Source organism: Bactrocera neohumeralis, chromosome 3, assembly GCF_024586455.1.
Source record: "Bactrocera neohumeralis isolate Rockhampton chromosome 3, APGP_CSIRO_Bneo_wtdbg2-racon-allhic-juicebox.fasta_v2, whole genome shotgun sequence".
Taxonomy (NCBI): Eukaryota; Metazoa; Arthropoda; class Insecta; order Diptera; family Tephritidae; genus Bactrocera; species Bactrocera neohumeralis.
In genome coordinates this window covers 1,831,626-1,853,508 of record NC_065920.1, presented here as the reverse complement: position 1 = coordinate 1,853,508, position 21,883 = coordinate 1,831,626, and the positions used below count along the sequence as shown (strand labels likewise).

The window sequence follows — 21,883 nt, the reverse complement described above, 5'->3', positions numbered from 1 at the left end:
TGCATGCATATGTACATACATACAAGTAAGTACATGTAATAGTAAATTTTCTTCACTAATAAGTGAGACAAGATTGCGACACCCAACAACAAACGTAAAGAACTGGAAAATATTCATAGTAAATAGCCACAAAGACCTGTATTCAATTTGAAAGCGAGATTTGTACTTTTCTGATAATAAGAAAAATAGAAAACTGTAAGGCGGACGAGCCTCGCGTTACAATTAAGAGCTCATACTTGGAGCGGTATTCTTAGTGATGTCTAGGCTCCTATTTTGCAGAGTATCAAGCGAAAAAAAATATTCGATTGTTTTTTGAGACACCCTAATACACATATAGCATAAATATGTACGCGGATCCTAAGTATATGTATATGTATTGACAGAAAAGGTTGAATACCTTTGGGCGAACCTGTCTTTTGTTTCGCGTTCCAACGTAATTAAGATACTTAAACAGCCATCTTTTGTTCTGGAATTCGGTTTACAGCCGAAAACCATAACTTAGCCGTCCTGGAAATACCTTTTCGTTTGAAATACATACCTACGTACGTGTGTATTTACCCAGAAATTTGCCTATACCGCGTTTTGTCTGTTAACCTGCTTGCCGAATGTCGATGCTTCATAGATAGCAAAGGCGTAGTAACTAGCTGAGGATGATTAAATCCCCCGCGTTCGCGATTACCTGCTGTGTCTGTAAGATTTGAGAGCGTCTGCATATAAAACTAAGAACCATTGTAAGAGCAGTCAGTATATGATGAAAAGTCGGAAGCGGCGGAAGAAAATTTGAATATTTTTTTAATTTCCCTAAAGATTGTGTGTGTTCTCAAACGATATCAGATTGAAATATCAAGATGTTTGGAAGAATGCTGGGTATTAAAAAGAAGAAAAAAACCATGGATCAATTTGAAATGTTTAGTAATAGGAAAAAGGGCAGACTTTGCTCCGAAGCTTTTTCAGACTATGACGACGAAATCACCAGTACAAAAATGGTGAGGCTCAGCTTTGTGGTTTATGTGTGTTGTGACCAGGAAATAGCAGAAAGTTAATCGATGTTCAATAATAATAAACTTTTTGTCCGTATATTTCAGTTGGATGCATTCGCCTGTCCTCGTGTAAAGGCTGAGAAGGAGAAGATACAAAATTATTTAAGCACAACGCTGAAGTTGCTGGATGAAGCAAAATCAAACTGTTCTCGCCTACAAGATCAGCTATGCGACAAGGAGGGTTATTATACTCAGCGCGAGGAAGACCTGCAGACTCTGCACCGCTGCGAAATGGAGAAGGGTAAGCAAAGTCGAACTTCAATTTAGAAACAATCACCAAAACGGTAGTTTTTTTACAGCACAAACAAGTCTCTCCGATTACCAAGCTTTTGCTCAAGAAAAATTTGCAGCACTCGAGTCACAACTGGAAGCACAAGCTGCGGAGCATAAGCGTACATTCGATTCGTATCGCTTAGAAATTGATAATAAACTCTCACAAAAGCAACAGCAACTCGAGGAAGCCGAACAACACGAACTCAAATTAAAAGAGCGTTTCAATTTATTGGCGATCTCCGAGCAAGAGTTGCGTGAAAAATTGACCAGCACGGAAAATGCCTACGCCGCACGTTTCCAGGCGGCCACAGAACGCGAGTATAACTTGAACGAGCGTGTGAAAGCGCTGACAAAGGAACTCAATGGGCTTAGAGCTTCCAATGAGAACCGGGAACGCGAGTTGCGTGACAAGTTAAATCTGTCGCAGGATGAGATTTCGGTTTTACGATCCTCCCAGCGCAGCTTTAACGAGAGCCTGGATCGCAGCAGCGGCATTAGTTCACCACGCAACTCCAGTATGTCGGAACTGGCGCGTCTGCAAAGTGAAGCGGATAGTTTGCATTGTGTGTTGGAGTTAAAACAGAAGGAGATTTCCAAGTTGACTAAACATAATGAAGAGCTAATGCGTGATGCTGAGGAACGCGGCGTCTTGCAGGGCAAAATATCTTTGCTTGAATCAAATAATGAGATGTTGAAGTCAGAGCTGGATATCAAGTCGGAGAAGGAGAAGTAAGTACTTGAGCACAATTACTTAAATGTGACATTTGAGTCGCACGAGTTTTCGTCATTTACTAAAATATGTATTTTTTTTCTTGATTTTCGTAGGGACTTTCTTCGTAAAATCAATGACATGCAGAAAGCTTATAACCACGAGATGGTCAAACGTAAACGTCTTAGCTACGATAATGAGCAATTGCAATGGCAGCTCAAACAACGCTCGGAACAGCTACATATTGTGGAAACAAAATTACACGAGCTCTCAGCTGTGGACTCGATGAATACAAGTAATCAGTCCAGTATTGGTTTACTAAATCGGTCTCAGCTAATGAACGGATCCTCGCTGATCAATATACCGATGGAAGATATCTCGCCACCGACATCACCCGTGGTTAAAGGTGTGATTGAGAAGCCGGATTCTGTTTCGTGGGTGCTTGAAATGGATGATGAAACACCCGAAGCCGCCGCGTCGAAGATGGTCAAGCGAGCCGGTTCATTCCGTTCGGTCGAGCGTAGTCCTTCGACGCGCCGTCAATTGTCCGCTTGCTCTAGCGCCATAAACACATCACTGAATAGTGTCGGTAGCGGTCCCACATATGGCAATGACAATATTAGTGTGGGTCCCAACCCATTATCGCAGTCGATGTCTGCCACTTCAGTGATAAGACAACATTCCAGCGATGGGCGACACGAGTTCAGCAATCGTTCGCACTCGCGCATACGCTCCAAATCAGTGAGTGTAAAGAGCACCGAACCGGCGCAGGCTGGCACTGGCGCTCTCAATACCGGATCGGTAGGCACAAAAAGTGGCAAAAGGCTAATGCGACAAAGTTCAAGTTCTACTGCTCGAAAGCAGCATCAGCTAGAGTTGATTAACTGGAAAGAACCGATCAGTTCGAGTTCACCACATGCCAATGCGATACGACCCCGAACATCAACAATGTGCTCAGAAGTCACAGAGGAGACAGTACCACACGAGACTTCGCTCTTTCAACGCACTTCAATAACCAGCGCACCTACGCGAAAGCTCATTACGTGCGACACATCAAAATTGAACTCGGGCGAGCGTTTAGACATTCAATCGTTACCCACACACGCATCTGTACATGATCTTAAAAAGAAATTTCATGAGATACAAGAATCTGCAGGCGAAGCTATGGTATCGGGCACCAACTCCGAGGACGAAGGTTGCTCAGCATCCTCCGATGAAATTGTTTGCTCAGTATCGACCTCATCAGCGACCACAGGCTCCACTTCATCGCTAAAGAACTCACATATGTCACTGGAAGAAGTGCTACTCTTGGATAAAATTCACAGTCTAAACGGCACACCGATGGAAGTTAGTTGGTCCGATGATCCAGAGGTTTTCACAAACGGCTCAACAGTATGACAAGACGAAGTAGAGGAATTAGAAGAACAAGATGAAGAAGACGATAGCTTCTGAACCGGCATGTGAATTTTTGAAGTTGGGGTTTAGCCGTTTACAGCCGAATTTCACCGGCAATCGACAACTAAAGGAGATGGAGGAAGTAAAATTAATTTATAAAGAGAAGTAAAGCAAAAACGAAATAAAAGCCGATAAGAGGTTAAACAAGTTGCGTCTATTTTACTGCTAATGTGCTCATATTTTACCAGCCGAAGGCAAGCGCCATTTGAAAGTTGGGCGAAACTTGAATACATTGGTGGTAGAAGAGCGCACGAAGTTTGGTTGAAAAGACTGGCCAATAGAATGTGTATTTGTATGTGTAGTGAAGTGGACTTTGGTCAGAGAGTAACGCGCTGAGCGCAGAATATATATGTATCTATAGTTAACCTTATTTTATTTTGTTTAAATGAAAAAGAGGAAATAATGTACCGTTACTGATTTATTTGTCATTTTCAATTCGTGTACAACAAAGAGCATAATAATAATGATGAAAATTCATAATTGCATTCTTAAGGATTATACAGATCCAGTCGGTGTTTTAGACAAAGAAACTCATTTTGGCATAAGAGTAAGAAGCTTTATGTAAGGAAAGAGAGTTTCCGCTTTGTTCTACGGCAAATGAAAGCTCAAAAGTTATTGTAACTGAATTATCGGTAGGGAGCTTTGTATTACAAGAAATAATTTTTGCTTACATCAAATTTGAATGGAAAATATTTTGAGTGCGAATACTATAACGGCACAGCATATGCATTTGTTATAAAAAAACGTTTTTGAACTTGCTTGAAACTATAATTTGAAGTTATTTAGACAAAAGTGGGGAGATGTGAAAATTTTTTCAGTAGCACTCCTAGGCTAGGCAGCGCCTTTAATGAGTAAACTAATTGCTGTGCGAACTGCTTTGCTGAGCACAGTTATTAGACTTGAGCATGGAATCAGAGGCCGTCTATTGCAGTCTTAATTAGCAACATTAGCGCCCGTAAATGAAGTCCACTAATGATACGAAACCTGAAGAATGAAATCTCTAACTATGTATGTGTGTTTGTAGCGAGAATGAGCTACCGGCTATTTGATGTGTTTCATGTGCGAGCACTTTCGTTGGCATTTTGTTGAAATTGTCCTTCGAAGGCAAGTGTCGCAGGCGGAAGAGTAAGAGAAATGTTTTAGCTTTAAAGAAATTGTTTAGTTTTTAATTTATTTCATGTTAATTGTATTTATTTAATTTTAATTAAAATGTGTACCTTAATATTAAGCTTACATTACTGTACGTTACTTACCTAACTGTAATTTTTAAGTTCGTTAGTTTGTTAGTTTGTTAGTCGGTGAATCAGTCAGTCAGTCAGCCAACTAGGTCGGTCAGTCAGTCAGTTTTGTCGCGTTCGGCTGAGCTGCTTTAAATTATGAATTATATCCAAGAATGTGCATTATAATTAAAAACAAAAACAAAAAAGAAAAAGAAAACTAAGAAAATAACTTATATTGATTGTTTATTTGTTTTATATAAATATGTATGTAGGCTTACTTGAATGCATGGATGAATAATTTAAGCAAATCTGTATGTGTTGGTATTTATTATACATATATGCTACTAAAATGATAATTGAAACCCCCGAAATCCCCAGAACCCCAAAATAAAGTAACTCACACTACACGGTTTACCCATTACCTTTAGACCTCCTTACAATATAATAAATACAGTTACATTGTACTCTATGTATGGAGCAAGCAAACTAGATGAAATTGTCACCGTTAAAAGAGAAATGAGAGAAATTACTCAAAATGCAGAATTATGAGAAAAATACAAGTAAATTAAATATTCACGTTGATTATAGTATGTATCTCGGTGGCATGAATTTCTTAGGATTGCATATATAAGCCCAGGATACGCCAACGCAGTGTATTTTCTAAAGAGCGGAATGTCTGATAAGCTTGAATAAAAATTGTAGTTTGGATTCGTTGAGCGGAAGGAAAATGCTGAAAACCCAATAAATATATCGAAATATATGAAATGGATTGTTTCAAATTAATATTTGTGTATTTATTTGTGAGTTGGTGATGATGATTTTACGAATCAGTTGTAATTTGAACTCATTTTCCACAGTACCATGAGGGCTACGTAAGCCAAACTTATCTGGATTCTCCCGAGCCATCAAGTGTCTCTTCTTCTCTTCTGGCGCTCCAGCGATAGATGTATTCATCTCCCGTGGGCTGGTCGACAACCAGAAATTGTACGACTGCGAGATGCTTTTGGCCCAAAGTTAACCGTGAGAGGTCCTCTGAACTATCATGAAAATTCACCCCCTCTTAACCATACGGCGATCTTGTAAAATTACATGGTTTGTTCAGAAAGTAGTAGGACTGATTATCTTCCACCGCGACCGTACTTCGGAGCGTGCGCGCTCCGACTGGATTCGGTAGAGCGCGTTCCCAGCTAACGAACGATCACCTGGAGAGTCAGGACAAACATTTTTGTGCGAAAGTGACTCCCAATTTTTGAATAAATTATTTACATGCGACGAGTCATGGATCTATGAGTATGATCCCGAGAGTTTTTTGTTTCCTAGCCTGAAAAGACTTATGAAAGGCAAGCATTTTGAGACGATGGAGGGGATCTAAGCAGCATGCACCTGGGCTCTCAAGGCTATTCCGGAGAATGCCTTCCGTGACGCCTGCAATGCTTGGAAATCGGGCTGGCAGCGCTCCATCGACGTAGAAGGAGCCTATTTTGAAAGTTTTTAATGAATTGTAATGATAGGTTCAATACTTTTTTTTTAATCGACTCAGTCCTATTACTTTCCGATGATGTCGTGTGCTTGCTCATCCATTTTGCGTCAGCTACGAAATCTTCGGAAACAACAATAGTTTTTAAACTTGTAAAAGAGTAAGAAAAACGTGTAGCTTGTAGTTATCATATTTAAGTAACTAATGACCCGATTTTATTTTTACTTGTAACTTATGAAACTGAGCTCATTATGCACATTCACGTCAAGAAATTACGAGCTTGGCGTCAAAATTAGAAGTTCGTTGATCTATATAAATATGTCTAACTGTGTATATAACTGTCGATTGTTTATAGACACATACTACTTTCAGTTAATAGAAAAAAATTATGGTTTCCATATCGTTCAACACCCGATGCCCAGATGGGTTAGCGCTCTCCTTTAAGTTTGCAATGCTTAAGAATTACAATAGAACGAAGCATAATGCAAGCTTTGAACACGTTTTACGGCTGATAACAATGGAAACAATAGGCCTACATAGATAAATAATAATAAAATAATAATTGGCAGCCACAAATGTAAGTATCTGGAGTAACAACTCGAACTAGAACAATTATGTGAGCAAAGCTACTCTATATAAGCACTGCTAACTAGCTCTTTTGGAGTTCAGTTAGTAAAGTTATCACATTGGTAGCACGACTTAGATATGGCTTCGCAGTTCGCTTCACGTCCTTTCGGTAAGTTATTTATATAAAGTGTTTATATACATAATGAGAGTAGTTTTTTAATTACGACAATTTTTCGTCCTCAGCGACATTTTTGCTGGCTTGCCTCTTGGGTGATTTCACATCATCATTTATTCTGCCAAATCTATTAAGCAGTATTCTCAGTGTAAATTTTTCACTCATGAGACCACCTTTCATTTCAATTGCTAGTAGTCGGCCAACGCCATCTTCGCCCACAGTTTATGTCATTTTACCACCTATTGACGGAGAGTCTGCGACTACGACTACGACTCAAGCTACTCCAACCATTCCTCTAGAAACGACGACAATCAGCGCTCCAGAATTATCACCTACGGTTGCTACTACGCCTGTGGTCGAGCCTCAACCTATCATGGCGAATGCCCCAGAACCTCCGGGCGGTGTAAATGGGGAGGCTGCCGAAAGCCCGCCTGCAAATGCACCATAAAAAACGAATCCACTTCCTGAAGCATAGTAGACAACAGACTTCGATACTTAGCAGCTAACACGTGTTATATATTTGGATATCGCAGACGTACTTAACATTTACAAATTAATCTTTGGTACATCAAAGCCACATAATTAAGTTAATAAACAATAAATTTCCCAAAAGTATTCAATATTTTTTAATTAATCATGAAAATATGTACCTATGTGTTTCAAGTCACCATAGTCGGAGTGTATTGAGTATGTTGGGGTGCGAAGGAACAGCATCGTGAATATAATACATGCTTGTATTCGAAACTCTTATTCGTTTTGAAAACTCCGGAGCCCAAACTATGTACTTGGTTGTTCCATAAGCGAAGCATCCAGAGTGCTCATCTCAAGAGCGTGCCTAAGCATAATTTGTCTACACTTATTTATATGACATTTAAAGAATACATAACAGCACACCCTGATAGATAAGAGTTTGTCATTACATTATGTTAAACTCATTAATATGCTAATTAATAGAGCGTCGTCTAGCAAGCATATAAATAACTCGAGCCTTATTTTGACTCCTATTGTTTTCACCATTTCGAAAAATGAACTTGAAACTGTTGCTTGCGGTAGTAGGTGAGTCTTCGTACTGGAGTTTAACTTCTCAAGATTAATATTTTTTTTTTTTTTTTCAAATATTTAGTTTTCCCCGTCTTCTTCTACGAATCCACTGCATTTGGTTGGGCTCTACTTAGAGGCTTAAAAGACATTTTTTGTGGCCCAATGGCGACAACAACAACGACAACAACTCCACCACAAATCTTCAATTTGACGCAAAACGCCACGGGCGCCTTGGGATTTATTGTGCGTGCTTTGTCCGATGCAAGCAGCGGATCTCCAGTGATATATGCACCCATTTTCAACTGGGCGCAAGTGCCGGCGAATGAGACGAGTTCTTGATAAGGCTATATAGTTTTTGCATTTTTGAAAGTAATTTTTTTAATGAAGTGTTAATTGCCTAATTGAGCCATATTTGTACACTTTCCTATTTTACAAACATTTTCATTATTTGTGTGGATAATTAAGGTCATGAGTTGAGGCTTGTTTAATTAAAATGATGATTCTTAGATAATTTTCATGGCTTATGTTTGCTCAGAGATCAGACCCTTACAGGTTTCCTCCACTCACCACTTTGTTTCATTTTTTCAATAACGCTGCTCAACAAATCTGAAGGAAAAACTTGCGACTGATTTGATAAGAGGTCTTTGGGGTATTTGGGACACCGGGTCACGAATTTGAGTTGAAAAAATTGCCAACACGTACATTTTTCGTGTTATTATAGTTAATTTATTAAACATTGTATAAAAACTATTCAATAATAAATGCATAATTTTTTAGAAATGATTATCCCCGCCGATTTCATTGTGTCATATGCTCTTTCTTATATATTTCGGCGAGTTTGAACTTCTGTATTTTGCCAGAAGTAGTCTTTGGGAAATCACTTACGGTTACCAAATAACGCGGTATTTTAAAGTGTGCCAGTTTTCCTTGGCAAAAATCTTTAATGTCTTGACGCGACATCTTCGGGAGGCCATCGTGCAAACGCACGAATGCGCATACTTCCTCACCCATTCTCTCACAAGGCACGCCAATCACCTGCAAGTAGTGAAAACATAAATTGACTTATGCGGGGAATGGTGGGCAAGGTGAAAGCACTTTCACATACATGAGTTTCGCAGATATCCGGGTGAGTGTTGAGAAAGTCTTCGATTTCCTTCGGAAATATGTTCTCTCCACCGCGTATGATCATCTCCTTCAGACGTCCTACAATGCGGCCGTATCCATCTGCTTGTAAAATGAATTGATCGCTGCGTTCGATACAAATTTTACATTTATTATGAATGCGCTTATGAGTAAAACACAGGTTACTCACCCAGTTCTGAGCCACTTATCTCTGCCGATGGTCTCTTTGGTTTTCTCTTCGTCGTCATAGTAACCCAGCATCGTCGCATATCCGCGCACGCACAGTTCACCACGCTCGCCGAATGCCACTGTTTTGCCCTGAGCGTCAATCACCTTAGCTTCGACGTGGTCTTGCAGGTGCCCGACAGTGTTTAAAATTTGTTCCATGCTATCATCGGGACGGGACTGAAAAATAACCGCCGTTGTCTCGGTCATACCGAACACCGTACGTACATGCTCTAAGCCTAAAACATTTTTAATGTCCAAAAATAGTTGCGGCGAACACGGTGCTCCACCAGTGATGGCCATTTTCGCAGTCTTCAGTGGCAGATTTAGTTCCCTTTGCTTCTTAATGAGATCAACATACATCGTGGGTGTACCATGGATAACGGTGCACTTTTCGTCAACAATGGCATGTAACGAGGCAGCAGGATTAAAGCTTGCTGCTGGTAATATCAAGGCACTTCCATGTGACATTGCGGCCATAATGGTGATAACCACACCATAAGCATGGAAGAGAGGAACCTGCACACAAATGCGCGAATTGTTGTCCAATTGATTACGATTGCCGATGTGTATGCCGTTGTTAACGAAGTTGTAATGCGAAATTACAGCCGCCTTGGGTTGGCCCGTAGTACCGGAGGTGAACTGGATATTGCATCCGCTATCTGGTACAATATGCCGCTGGAGTTTAGTGACATCAACTCTCTCTGCTGGGTTACTTAAATCGAGTAAATCGTCGAAAGTAAGTGCCCCTTTCAATTTATTGGGGCTGTCCACAACGACATACTTTAGATGAGGCAAGTTGGCACTCTTTATGCGGCCATCAACACTATCCGGTAATTCCGGACAAATACTTTTCATGATTTCATAGTAGTTTTGAGTCTTAAAGCTCTCCGGCATTATTATTGCTTTCACTTTGACCTTCTTCAGACAGTATTCAACTTCGGGCCCTTGAAAGGCGGGATTTATGCCTACCGACACCAAACCAGCGCGTGCTGCCCCGAACATTGCTACATACCAGTGAATATTGTTGGGCGCCCAAATCGCCACGTGATCGCCTTGCTGCAGACCGAGTTTCAATAAGCCGGCGGCAACACGATCGACGTCCTCAATGAGACTGCGGAATGTGTAGCGCTTTTGCTCGTGATACGAAACAATGGACTCCGCACTGCCATATTCGGCAACAACACGTTCCAATTCCTGACCAACACTGCGATATACCAAAGGATGCTTGCCAATATAATGCAAGTGCGCGGGGTGAAAGTGATGCTCCTTGACAGCCGCTTGAACCTGAGTAGATAAGCTGTGGGGAATACAAAGCACACGTGTATCACTTATTATCTCAACTACTCGACATAAGTACAACCCTCAAAAGAAAATATATGAGCTTGTAATAGAAATGTTGTAGAAATTTTATACTGTTTATTTTGAACCGAAAGGGCTATTTTATAGATTAGATCGACAAAAAGATAATAACGTATGAGTAAAAAAATATTGCTTTGATTAGATTGAAACGTTATTCCACTAAACCTCAAAAAACGAATCTTTTGATAGTAGTCATGCACCCTATCTTAAATCTTTTTAGTTGACTAATTAAACTAAGTGGTTCATCTCTCCGTGAAATGTTCGTTTGTGAAGCAATAGTGCACCAACCATGTCTAGAAACCCGATCACTGCTCGCGCTTCTACGTTCTTCACCATCGCTCGTTGTATAAGTGATTGCGGGTTAGAAGAGCAAAACAATTTGTCTCTCAATATGTATGAATGTCAACGTGAAAATGAACACAGAAATAGAAAAGTATTAATTAAATGCAAATTATGCATGTACGTATGTATGTAAGTATACGCGTGTGTGATTGTAAAAATTTTTTTTGTCTTATTGTCAGAGATACTTGTGCTTAAACAAAAATGTGGTTTCGAAGTTGATTTAACGCAGGTGCTCCAGGGACTAGTGGTTTTGAGAGTAGATATAAAAATGATTGTCTGAAGGTACTCCGTGGAGTACACAACTATAACGCTGAAATGGAGTGCATGGTCCTGCTCTAGAACAACGGATTGTTGTGTGGGCCCCCATTTATTTAATTAAATCTGGCTATGTTTGGAAATTCTCAAAGTAAAGTACTGTTTTATGGAGTTGTTCCTTTTTTGTTACGTTGTCCTCATCTAAATCACTTGAATATTCTGGCAATAAATAATTTCGCTGTCTGTCTATTAAGAGATAACGAACTCTCCCGCCGGTTTGCTTATCACTGAAATCATAAGTATCTGCTTGTAATTTGAGCAATAAAATGAGCTGTCTCATCTTTATTAATTTATTTTTAAAACATTATGTTTGTATGTGTGTATGTATGTGCACAGCGCCATGCGCCAAATATAAAAGCTAACACGAGTGGAAGATTACAATATTCAATCGTAAAATAACGGGTTTTATTTTGGTCAAGATACGACAGTTCAGATAAGTGGTTGTTTTGATATCGCTGTACGAAGAGAAGTGTGTCGCATGTAGGCATAGCGTGTGAATGAAGCAATCAAAGAGAGTACTCCCGAATTAATCCATAAAAAGTGCCAGACCGCAGTTACCGAATAAATACATATACAAATTCCTTTCAACTAAAAATGTCTTACCTACTTATCATCTTTATACCTTCTAGTGTAAATTTGTATTTTCACAGAATATTTTTAAACAAAATGGAAAATTTCTGTCCTTACAAAGAGGTGTACATAAATTGCCTTTTATATTTCGGGATTTTGCAGTTTTAGTGCCGCAATCTGGAAACTCACAACTTTATCTTAAAGCTTGACATTTTTGATGTTACATATATTCAGAAGACCGCTACTTGTATTGCTTGCAGTAACTTGAAATATGCATTTCGGCCAAAAAATAGAATTAAATCGCAAACATTTTCGAGCGATTACTTTTTACAACTATCCATTTTTGATGAAGTTTGATGAAGCTCCATCAAAGGCCAGAGTTTATCGATGGTACGGTGGATTCCAAGCGAGGTCATAAATGACTGAAGATGGATTTCGTGAAGGTCGTCCAAAATCGTTTCTTGTTCCGGAAACTATTGATGCTGTGCACACACTAATATTGCCAGATCGTCATCTGACCTATCATGAGATATAGCAACTATAGACATTAACTGCAAACAAAAATTTCTTTGAGTCCCAAACAATGTTAAAAACACATCGACAACTGGACAACTATACCACTAGAACAATGCAGAACAGTAAATTCTGAATCATTTTTTCGCCAGCTGTTTTTCAAGAAATCAGGAAACCCAACCGCCGAACTCAACTGAAACAACTGCATTTTAAAGCACGCAAAACATCAATTTGATGATGCATCTACGCATAGCCCTGACTTGGCACCGAATGACTTCTTTTTACAAAAAAAACCTTTTTTCCCACTTTTCGTATGTGCAATATACGCTGTGGTCTGAACTCAAACCAGACGTGTTTTCCATTTCTATTTCCAATGGCATTTGTTGAATTAATAGCCTTATTAATGAACCTAAAGTCTCCACCCGTCATGCCCTTACACATGTATATTATTCATATGCAACGAGGTGCTCGGCAATAATTACGAAAATGCACCTAAACTAACGCAGCAATAGAATTAACGGACTCAAGAACTCAAGTGCGGCAGATCCGGTTTTCCAAATGTGTGGAAAACCATTATTAAGATATGAATAGTAAATATTTTAAGCGAAAAATCAATTGCTCTGTAGTATTTACTCTACTGTTCAATCTAATTAGAAATACAATGTAGTATCACATTTGCAAAGGTAAATATGTTTGCCATAAAGTAAAAACATTTAGTAACCGCAATCAATTGAAAAAATAAACGCATAAGTCACAAAGTAGACGTTGAATTAATAATGCTCGCCGAGCTCAACGCTGCGTAATCGAGTTCGATTTCTAAAATTATTAAATCTTATAAAGTCTAAAGTGCAATGTCTTTGTGGCGGACCTTATATCCTCCAATACTTACCAACGCAATTGAAAGCGAGAAAGCTGGCCATTAGGCGCAAGGATGCGCTTGCTTACGAGCCGTGAGATCGCCTGCAGCTTCTTCTTGTACATCGCGCTTTTTTTTTCTATGAATTTATTAGTAATGATTTTTTTATAAATATACAAAGCTGCAACAATTTGCAGTGCAACTATTTTATAGAATTATCCAATTGTTCAGCTTATTTGCAGCAATCAAATGTATGCGTGCGTGTGTGAGAAAGTGATTTCCTACTTTTGATTAGCGTTAGATCGTTGCGATCTGTCACGCGTACGCACACGGTTTAGATAATTTCAAAGTCACAATTTGTTTCTAATTTCACCGTGTATAAGCTGGGGAGACGAGTTGAATGTGGTTATGCCAGCACGACGGCGCGAGTACGACTGAACGATCCGGAGCCTATCAATGCTGAATCGGACTGCCTGGTACTCGCACGCACGGTTTTTATTAATGCACATTCATCGGCAAATAAGTGTCCTATGTAGTGTTCTCGCTACACTAAAATGCTCGCTACCAAATTGAGAATTTAAACAAGACAAGTTTTTTCACTAAAAATTGTTCGAGGAGGGTTCAGATATACTTTTGCCTTAAGGCTGATTTCAAATGATTTCATAAATGTTTGTATAGCTCTTTATGCAAAACCATAAGCCTCTCGGATACGCCCTAAACCTTGTTCCTTGTTTCACATAAAATAATACAAATCTTACTACATTCATTTGGAACTAAATGGCAACCCTAGCTTGACTTAGTTTATCAACATAGATTGATACTTGCGGCTGCCCTACACTCAAACAGAGAGCGTTTTTGAATTGCTCTGTTGCGCTATCTCTGTTTTGGTTGATAAAAAACACTAAGACACTATAAATAACTGAATAGTGATAAGCCCAGCAGAAAAAAGAAAGATCTCAAAACCATTTCAGCTTTATTATTAAATAATTAAGTAATTTTTTTATTAATGTATGTGTGATTATACAATTTTGTTAAATAATTTTCTTCGTTTTTAGATGCATTTGGGTATTAGTATCAGTCTCTTCTAAATTTCTAGATATAAACTATTGCTTTTGTTTCTGCATTTCTTTGTAAGCCTCGGCGAGTTTGAACTTTTGTATTTTGCCCGAAGCAGTTCGAGGAAATTGATCTATCGGTATCATGTAACGAGGCACTTTAAAGTGTGCCAACTTTCCTTTGGCGAACTCCTTCACTTCATCGTGTGTAATGGTCTCAACGCCATCTTGCAACCGCACGAAGGCGCAACACTCTTCACCTAACCGTTCATCTGGCACGCCGATGACCTGGATAAACGAGAGAAGAGAGAAGAAAGAAGAGAGAGGGAGCGAGAAAAAGAGAGAGATTTGAGTAATTTTAACCTTGCTATGTAACACCTCTTAAAAATAATAATTATTTACATGCGCTTCAATGATTTTCGGATGTGAGTTGAGAAAGTCTTCAATTTCTTTGGGGAAAAGATTTTCTCCGCCGCGTATGATCATCTCCTTCAAGCGCCCAACAATACGTCCATAGCCGTCTGCTTGCAAAATGAATTGGTCACTGAAATATAGCGAAAACTAATGAGTTTTCAATTGTGTTCATACATTTCTTAGATCAACTTAATAACTCTTTCTAATGTCTTCATGCACTTCATTGGAATATCTGACATCTTATCTTATCATGCAGCCTAAAAAATTTCCACTTACCCGGTTTTTAGCCACTTGTCATTGCCAATGGTTTCTTTTGTTTTCTCCGCATCGTCATAGTATTCCAACATGGTGGCATAGCCGCGCACATAGAGCTCGCCTGGTTCGCCGAACTGAACTATGTGGCCTTCGGCATCGACAACTTTGGCTTCAATGTGTTCCAACAAATGCCCTACGGTGTTCAAAATGTGTTCAATTTTATCGCCCGCTCTGGACTGGAATATTACCGCTGTGGTTTCGGTCAAGCCATAAACGGTGCGCACATGATCCAGGCCCAAAACATTTTTAATATCTAAGAAAAGTTGAGGCGAACACGGTGCTCCCCCAGTGACGGCCATTTTCGCAGTCTCTAACGGAAGTTTTAGTTCTCGCTGTTTCTTGATTAGGTCAACGTACATGGTGGGTGTGCCATGTATAACGGTGCATTTCTCATTGACAATGGCATGTAACGAATCGGCTGGACTAAACCCGGCTGCCGGTAGCACCAAGGTGCTCCCATGTGTCATCGCAGACATTATAGTAATTACCACGCCATATACATGAAAAAGCGGAACTTGCACGCAGATGCGAGAGCTACCGTCGAATTGATTACGATCGCCGATGTGTATACCGTTATTAACGAAATTGTAATGTGATAGGACAGCGGCCTTCGGTTTTCCCGTGGTGCCAGAGGTGAACTGTATATTGCAACCACTGTCTGGCATAATATGATGTTGCAGTTGCTTGATAGCCTCACGCTCAGCTGGGTTGCTCAGATCGAGCAAATCGTCGAAAGTAAGTGCGCCTTTTAATTTGTTGGGGGTGTCAACAACGACATACTTTAGATGAGGCAAGTTGACACTCCTTATGCGGCCATCAACACTATCCGGTAATTCCGGACAAATACCTTTTATGATTTCATAGTAGTTTTGTGTCTTAAAGCTCTCCGGCATTATTATTGCTTTCACTTTGACCTTCTTCAGACAGTATTCAACTTCGGGCCCTTGAAAGGCGGGATTTATGCCTACCGACACCAAACCAGCGCGTGCTGCTCCCAACATTGTTAGATACCAGTGCATGTTGTTGGGCGCCCAAATACCCACATGATCTCCTTGCTGCAGACCAAGTTTCAAAAGGCCGGCGGCAACACGATCGACATCCTCAATGAGACTGCGGAATGTGTAGCGCTTTTGTTCGTGACACGAAACAATGGACTCCGTACTGCCATATTCGGCAACAGCACGTTCCAATTCCTGACCAACACTGCGATATACCAAAGGATGCTTGCCAATATAATGCAAGTGCGCGGGGTGAGAGTTGTGCCCTTTCACAACCGCTGGCGGTTCCGCAGATAAACTAAATGAAAATGGAAAAAAATTATCAATATAGATAAACACCTTTATAAGTTCGCTGGAGTAGATAGCGCTAACGATACTTTATTTGTTTGGCATTGAGTGTTATCAATCCCAACAATTGCCTTTATTTACACTTACTGTACAAACATATTAAATCTAACATTGTACTTTGTTGTTAACCGTCTGTTTTTAATGATCTTGAATATCTACATTCGTGTGCGTATACATGTAGTCGCTTTGCACACCTATACTCACCGGCGGAGCCAAACGAGAGAACGCTGCCTGCGCGATCTGCTGAGCACATTTTTATAGAAATGCTGAGTAAAGGCAAACCCTTTGCTGCTCATCATAGCTCACAGTTGTAATTGATTCAAGGTGAAGGTCGCTTCCGTGTTCTAAATCGACGCAGACCTCAAAGGCAGTTGCGTGTGAGCAAATACTTGTATGTCTTATTTTTTAAGCGACGAACCGATAAACATACAAGATGCGACACTCGGAAAGGCGATAAAACTTTATGACACGCAGTCTTCTATTGTATTAATAAGTTTAGTGGAATATTTTCTGTCTTTACCGACAGCACTCAAGTAAGACAGTCTGGGGCTTTGGTGTACACATTAGTGTGCCACCAACAGTCAGTGCACGACTAAATTGGTTTAATGCGACGAGCAAACCAGAGCGCAGCGAGCGCACAAATTGAGAGCGCCAGAGGTGCGTACTTGAATCATATGGACATGATTAGATTGCGTTAATGATTATTAAATATTAGGTGAGTGTGTGTGAAGAGTCCGGTCTATAGTTGTGTTTGAAAAATTAAATGTGTCGAGTAAAATTACGATTTTTTGCCGAATGTGCGAATTCTTTAATTTTCTCTCTCTCTCTCTCGCAGCCACTGTTAGTTATCACTATGGCTGTGATATTTTTTGGTTGCCTGTTACCGGTTATGCGACACTCCGAATAACTGTTCGGTAAAGCAAGTGGTTAAGATCACTATGAGATTCGGCTATGTTTTTAACAAATTCAGACCTATGTAAATTCGATTCAACCTCTGTAGATCTATACACAAGCATTCTATTTCCTTGGGGTTTAGTTTACCACACCAATGTATAAGTCATACCAATACCGTGTATCTCATACGTTGAGAGACGCTCTTAGAGGAGCCGAAGAATCAATTTTTCAGAATACCAAGCAAAAAAAGTATGCGTTTATGATCTTTCGGAAATATTAAAAAATTCGGATTGCTAGGACCATACCAAAAGCAGCTGCTTTAAAGGAGAGTATTTAGAATTTGACATACTTGAATAAGTTCAAATTCAAAATTGTATAATCTGAAGTAGGGCAGTCACTTGTATAACGTTTTTCTTAGTTTTCTTAGGTTTCACTCATTGGAGTCACGCACTGAAGCATTTTTTCGAAGGCAGAACGACAATCAGCGATTCAAATGGAAGCTTCTTTCTTTACGCTAGTTGAGCTGAGTGAGTGAGCGCTGACTGTAAAGTTATCATGCTTATGAGCGAGCGATAAGGTTGACATGAATGTTTGAGTGAAATCGTGCCAGTGCAGGTTGACCTCGCTACCATGGAGTCCATCAAATAGTACTCGACATCAGTTTCTCCAGTTTCAAAACAAACACCACGAGCTTTGACTCCGGATAGTTAGTCGCTCGCTCGGGCCACTTTCGTTTAAATCAGTACAGAAGCGCGCGCAGAACGGACAACACTTGTCGTGATAAGCTCTTTGTTTTCGTGCTGTTCTAGATACGAGGTGCATACAAATGCTATTAAATACGGGTATTTTCAGTGTCATAGCGCACTGCCGAAGAGCAAAAGTAAACTGTAATTTCACGAAATTCGCAGCTTATCAGACACAAGTAGATAAGCGAAGGTGATTACTGACCACTTTTTAACTTTGAAATGTGCTAAAAATTTATTCGCATTCAGTTATTCGGACTTAGCTTATTTTCATCAAACGGGCAAGGAGCCTTTGCAGTACAGCACCTTTGGAGCGCTGATTCAGGAAGCCGCTGCGAAGTATGGAGATCGCACTGCGCTCATTTCGTGCTATGAAAACAAGCGTTACACCTTTGCAGAGGTCATACATGAAGCCGGAAAGCTTGCGGTAAAACTTCAAGGACTCGGCATGCAACGACAGGATGTTGTGGGTCTCTGGATCACAAACAGCACACAATGGTACATTAGTTACTTGGCTGCACAGCTGGGCGGTTATATAACCGCTTGTATAAATCCGGCGCTACAGGCGCAGGAACTCGACTATGCGCTGAAGAAGGCCAAAGTTCATACGCTAATAACAACGGAACAGTGCGGCAAGCAGAATTTTTATAAGATTTTGAAAAGTTTACTTCCTACTGCCGGTGCAGCTGTGCCTCACGCGATTGATACTACTCAATTTCCGCATTTACGGCACGTCATCATAGCTGGCAAGTCCTCTTCGGGGGAGTTCACAAATTGGGCTGAATTGCTTTGTGAACCGTCTTCAACGGAAGTTAAACTTATAGACGAGTTAAATGAAAATGTTCGAAATATTAAGCCGGAAAACGCGAGTAGTATACAATTCACTTCAGGAACCACTGGTAAACCCAAGTTAGCGGTACTCAGTAACTTCAGTTTTCTCAATCAAGGATATTATTTCGGTAGGGCCTTGAAGTTGCATAACGGTCACAAGCATATATGTATGACATTACCTATGTTCCACGTTTTCGGTTTGAGTGTGGTGAACGCTGCCGTAAAGCATGGCGCTACATTAGTACTGCCCAGCCCAACGTTCGATAGTAAGGCGGCACTGGAAAGTATCGCCAACGAAGGTTGCCACCTCATATTGGGCACACCAACGATGTATGTGGGTATGCTAGAAGAGCAGATGGTTTCGAAGCATGCGACTAACACATTAGAGTTGGGCATTGTGGGTGGTGCGGCTTGTTCACCCGAGATCTACGCACAAACAAAGAAGATATTTAATTTAAAAGAATTCCTGGTCGGATATGGTATGTCGGAAGCATGTGCAGCATTCTTCACACAAGAGGGCACTGAGAGCGTGGAGGAAGCAAGCCAAACGATTGGACGCTTGTACGATCACGTTGAGGCAAAAGTGATCAACGATAAAGGTGAGGTGGTTAAATTCGGCGAGTTGGGGGAATTGTGCGTTCGTGGTTATGTGGTAATGACCGAATATCAAGACGATGCGGACAAAACGAAGGAAACACTAGATAAACATGGCTGGCTCAAGACAGGGTGAGTGTTGTGATTAACAAGAACAATTTGTTAAGTTTTATTTCCATATTTCGATTTGGTTTTAAGTGACAAATGTATACTACAATCCGACGGCGTGGCGCGTATTGCTGGTCGTAATAAAGATATGATAATTCGTGGTGGAGAAAACATATTCCCAAAGGAGATTGAAGATTTCCTAGACACACATGAGGATATCATAGAATCTCAGGTAAATTGAGACATTGACATAATATTGCTACTATGAACGCTCATCGCACTGTGGTTATCACGTGTTTTGCAGGTAGTTGGTGTACCCGACAAGCGTATGGGCGAGGAGATTTGCGCTTACATACGTTTGCGCTCTGGTGCGAACAAGCTTACACAAGAAGATGTGAAGAAATTTTGCCAGGGCAAAATAGCACACTTCAAAGTGCCGCGCTATGTTCGATGCGTGGAAGAGTATCCAAAGACAACCTCTGGAAAAATCAAAAAGTACGAATTGCAGGAGTGGTTTCAAAAGGAATCGGAGAGTTAAAGGGTTTTCATAATGAAACTTACATTCCAAAGTTATTGATTCATCTAAAGTTTATATAAAAAATAAAATTCTACAAAATTGTGCTCAAACTTCTTTATTTTATTTGTTTTTAATTTGAGAGATATAACTAACGGTACAAGTTTTTTATATAAAAAACATCAATATACATATATACTTGTATATAAAATCATTCACGAGTTTCCGTTGAAGCAACCAACTCGAAAACAATCTACAACTCAGAAATGCAAATCGGCAATTTTTCTTTCGTTTCTCCGTCACCTTGTGAACTTTCAAATTTTATAATTTCGGCGGTTGCATATTCTCAATTGTTGACACTCGCGCACAAGCGTTCTCCTTATAAACCGAAGCTAAATAAAATAAATCAATTGCAAATAAGATAATAGCACATAAACATACACAAACAAAGTGACAAGAGTAAAGCATACATATAAATAATAATATGTAGGTACATTGTGCTAAAATAGTACCCGGAAATTGTAAAGAAAACGCAAAATATTTAATATTTATTTTGTCGCCTTCAAAGCAATCCCCACCAGATATAAAAGACTTATGTCAACAATTTTTCCAGTCTTCGAAACATTTTTCATAAGCAGTTTTTGGGATGGCCTTCAGTTTGTTCGACTGAAACGAGTTCCATTCCAATGACTGTTGACTCCTTTGCATGTCAAACTGACGAACCCACGTCTCATCGGCAGTCGTTTTGCTCTCCATAAATGTGGGATCAGAGTTCGCACAATCACTCTTTTTGGAAAAAAAATCAGCTTTATCGGTACGAGTCAAGCAAGGGCACGTTTCATACCCAAAATATCCACAAAAATCATACGAACGGAGTCGTGAGACGATTTTCAAGCAACATATTCTTCTCTTTTCTATTATTTTCATCAGTTAAAGAGGTCGAAGATCGTCCAGAACGCGGTATGTCTTCAACGATCACTCGACCGTCTTTGAAGGCTTTGTACCAATCGTACCAATGTAAGCAGCTGCTGTAAACAAACCGGTTACCCGATCGCGTTCATATGTGGCATAGTAATTAAGGACAGTCCTAGCAACTTAACAAAATACATTTTGGTTTTGAAATATCATTTACCAAGGAATTTTAAACTACAATTTCCGGGTACTCGGCCACAATGTATGTTGTTTATATTCGATTGCAAGTTGAAAATTGTATGCAAGCTGTTATCTGCCTCCGCTAGCGCTTGTCTACATGTGAGTATACTATATACATACATGTATTTGTATGTGTATGTATGTGTACTTCAAGTGACATTTAAGGCGCTTTCATTCGGATCTTTAGATCTTGATCTTTGCGTGAAACACATCAGCACTAATCTGTTAGAATCTGAAAAGCCAAATTAATCGGCGCGTCTCAAAGGTCGCTTTTTATGTGCATTCCCATAGCCTATAAAAACTTAGCGAGAGTGTTGACTTAATTTAATTTATATGTAAGTGCTTTGGTTGTGCAAGCAAGGTAATTAACACTTGTGTACATGAGGGCTACTGAAGAGAACTAACAAATTGAGTGTGGCGCTATGCCAGAGCGACGTGGGCACTGCACGCTCCAAGTTTTTCTCATTTCGCGGCTTCGTCTCAACATATCAACGCATAATAAACAATCAACAAATGTAAACAAACAAATCTTGACGGCGTAGCGGCTGGCGAAATCAAACAAGTTGACGCGGCTGCAAACAAATGCAAGAAGCCAGCACTTCCATGGCGTCTTCCGTTACTGCGCAAGTATTCGTCATGTTGCTAAGGTAGCTTC

General features: G+C 40.0%; 6 protein-coding genes across 6 annotated transcripts in view; 4 read left to right on the top strand and 2 right to left on the bottom strand.

Moving 5' to 3' along the window:
* The window catches only part of LOC126753873 (mucin-17), a 128,304-nt gene extending 122,824 nt beyond the window's left edge, over positions 1-5,480 (top strand). Inside the window, exons 8-10 of the mRNA XM_050465611.1 lie at positions 1,086-1,281; positions 1,340-2,042; positions 2,139-5,480. Of these exons, the coding sequence (XP_050321568.1) occupies positions 1,086-1,281; positions 1,340-2,042; positions 2,139-3,420 (2,181 nt within the window). The 3' untranslated portion in view covers positions 3,421-5,480. The remainder of the gene's footprint in view (positions 1-1,085; positions 1,282-1,339; positions 2,043-2,138) is intronic.
* Positions 5,481-6,698: 1,218 nt separating this feature from the next.
* LOC126752995 (uncharacterized) lies at positions 6,699-7,552 on the top strand. Its single transcript, XM_050464090.1, has 2 exons — positions 6,699-6,910; positions 6,985-7,552. Exons 1-2 carry the CDS (start codon positions 6,880-6,882, stop codon positions 7,362-7,364), a joined length of 411 nt encoding a protein of 136 aa, XP_050320047.1. The 5' UTR covers positions 6,699-6,879; the 3' UTR covers positions 7,365-7,552.
* Positions 7,553-7,845: 293 nt separating this feature from the next.
* Positions 7,846-8,597, top strand: LOC126753257 (uncharacterized). The gene is made up of 2 exons (XM_050464528.1): positions 7,846-7,972; positions 8,040-8,597. The coding sequence occupies exons 1-2, from the start codon at positions 7,942-7,944 to the stop codon at positions 8,294-8,296; spliced, it is 288 nt and encodes a 95-aa protein (XP_050320485.1). The 5' UTR covers positions 7,846-7,941; the 3' UTR covers positions 8,297-8,597.
* A 63-nt stretch (positions 8,598-8,660) lies between these two features.
* LOC126752752 (medium-chain acyl-CoA ligase ACSF2, mitochondrial-like) lies at positions 8,661-13,721 on the bottom strand. Its single transcript, XM_050463713.1, has 4 exons — positions 13,296-13,721; positions 9,270-10,604; positions 9,063-9,204; positions 8,661-8,992 (listed from the first exon to the last, which is right to left on the bottom strand). The coding sequence occupies exons 1-4, from the start codon at positions 13,385-13,387 to the stop codon at positions 8,756-8,758; spliced, it is 1,806 nt and encodes a 601-aa protein (XP_050319670.1). The 5' UTR covers positions 13,388-13,721; the 3' UTR covers positions 8,661-8,755.
* A 497-nt stretch (positions 13,722-14,218) lies between these two features.
* LOC126752298 (medium-chain acyl-CoA ligase ACSF2, mitochondrial-like) lies at positions 14,219-16,969 on the bottom strand. Its single transcript, XM_050463008.1, has 4 exons — positions 16,597-16,969; positions 15,008-16,342; positions 14,720-14,861; positions 14,219-14,605 (listed from the first exon to the last, which is right to left on the bottom strand). The coding sequence occupies exons 1-4, from the start codon at positions 16,689-16,691 to the stop codon at positions 14,366-14,368; spliced, it is 1,812 nt and encodes a 603-aa protein (XP_050318965.1). The 5' UTR covers positions 16,692-16,969; the 3' UTR covers positions 14,219-14,365.
* A 1-nt stretch (position 16,970) lies between these two features.
* On the top strand, positions 16,971-20,189 carry LOC126752299 (medium-chain acyl-CoA ligase ACSF2, mitochondrial-like). Its single transcript, XM_050463009.1, has 5 exons — positions 16,971-17,107; positions 17,228-18,222; positions 18,279-19,586; positions 19,653-19,794; positions 19,867-20,189. Exons 2-5 carry the CDS (start codon positions 18,113-18,115, stop codon positions 20,098-20,100), a joined length of 1,794 nt encoding a protein of 597 aa, XP_050318966.1. The 5' UTR covers positions 16,971-17,107; positions 17,228-18,112; the 3' UTR covers positions 20,101-20,189.
* The last annotated feature ends 1,694 nt before the right edge of the window (positions 20,190-21,883 follow it).

Bases quoted from the DNA above. Each gene is read 5' to 3' on its own strand.
- LOC126752995 (XM_050464090.1), top strand. From the start codon at position 6,880: ATGGCTTCGCAGTTCGCTTCACGTCCTTTCG. The intron at 6,911-6,984 runs GTAAGTTATTTA...TTTCGTCCTCAG, and splicing joins GTTCGCTTCACGTCCTTTCG to CGACATTTTTGCTGGCTTGC.
- LOC126753257 (XM_050464528.1), top strand. From the start codon at position 7,942: ATGAACTTGAAACTGTTGCTTGCGGTAGTAG. The intron at 7,973-8,039 runs GTGAGTCTTCGT...TCAAATATTTAG, and splicing joins ACTGTTGCTTGCGGTAGTAG to TTTTCCCCGTCTTCTTCTAC.
- LOC126752752 (XM_050463713.1), bottom strand. From the start codon at position 13,387: ATGTACAAGAAGAAGCTGCAGGCGATCTCACGGCTCGTAAGCAAGCGC. The intron at 9,205-9,269 runs GTGAGTAACCTG...TATCGAACGCAG, and splicing joins GATAAGTGGCTCAGAACTGG to CGATCAATTCATTTTACAAG. The intron at 8,993-9,062 runs GTATGTGAAAGT...CACTACTTGCAG, and splicing joins CGGATATCTGCGAAACTCAT to GTGATTGGCGTGCCTTGTGA.
- LOC126752298 (XM_050463008.1), bottom strand. From the start codon at position 16,691: ATGATGAGCAGCAAAGGGTTTGCCTTTACTCAGCATTTCTATAAAAAT. The intron at 16,343-16,596 runs GTGAGTATAGGT...ATTTTCATTTAG, and splicing joins TCTCTCGTTTGGCTCCGCCG to TTTATCTGCGGAACCGCCAG. The intron at 14,606-14,719 runs GTAAATAATTAT...TCGTTTATCCAG, and splicing joins CGAAAATCATTGAAGCGCAT to GTCATCGGCGTGCCAGATGA.
- LOC126752299 (XM_050463009.1), top strand. From the start codon at position 18,113: ATGCTATTAAATACGGGTATTTTCAGTGTCATAGCGCACTGCCGAAGA. The intron at 19,587-19,652 runs GTGAGTGTTGTG...TTTGGTTTTAAG, and splicing joins CATGGCTGGCTCAAGACAGG to TGACAAATGTATACTACAAT. The intron at 19,795-19,866 runs GTAAATTGAGAC...CGTGTTTTGCAG, and splicing joins AGGATATCATAGAATCTCAG to GTAGTTGGTGTACCCGACAA.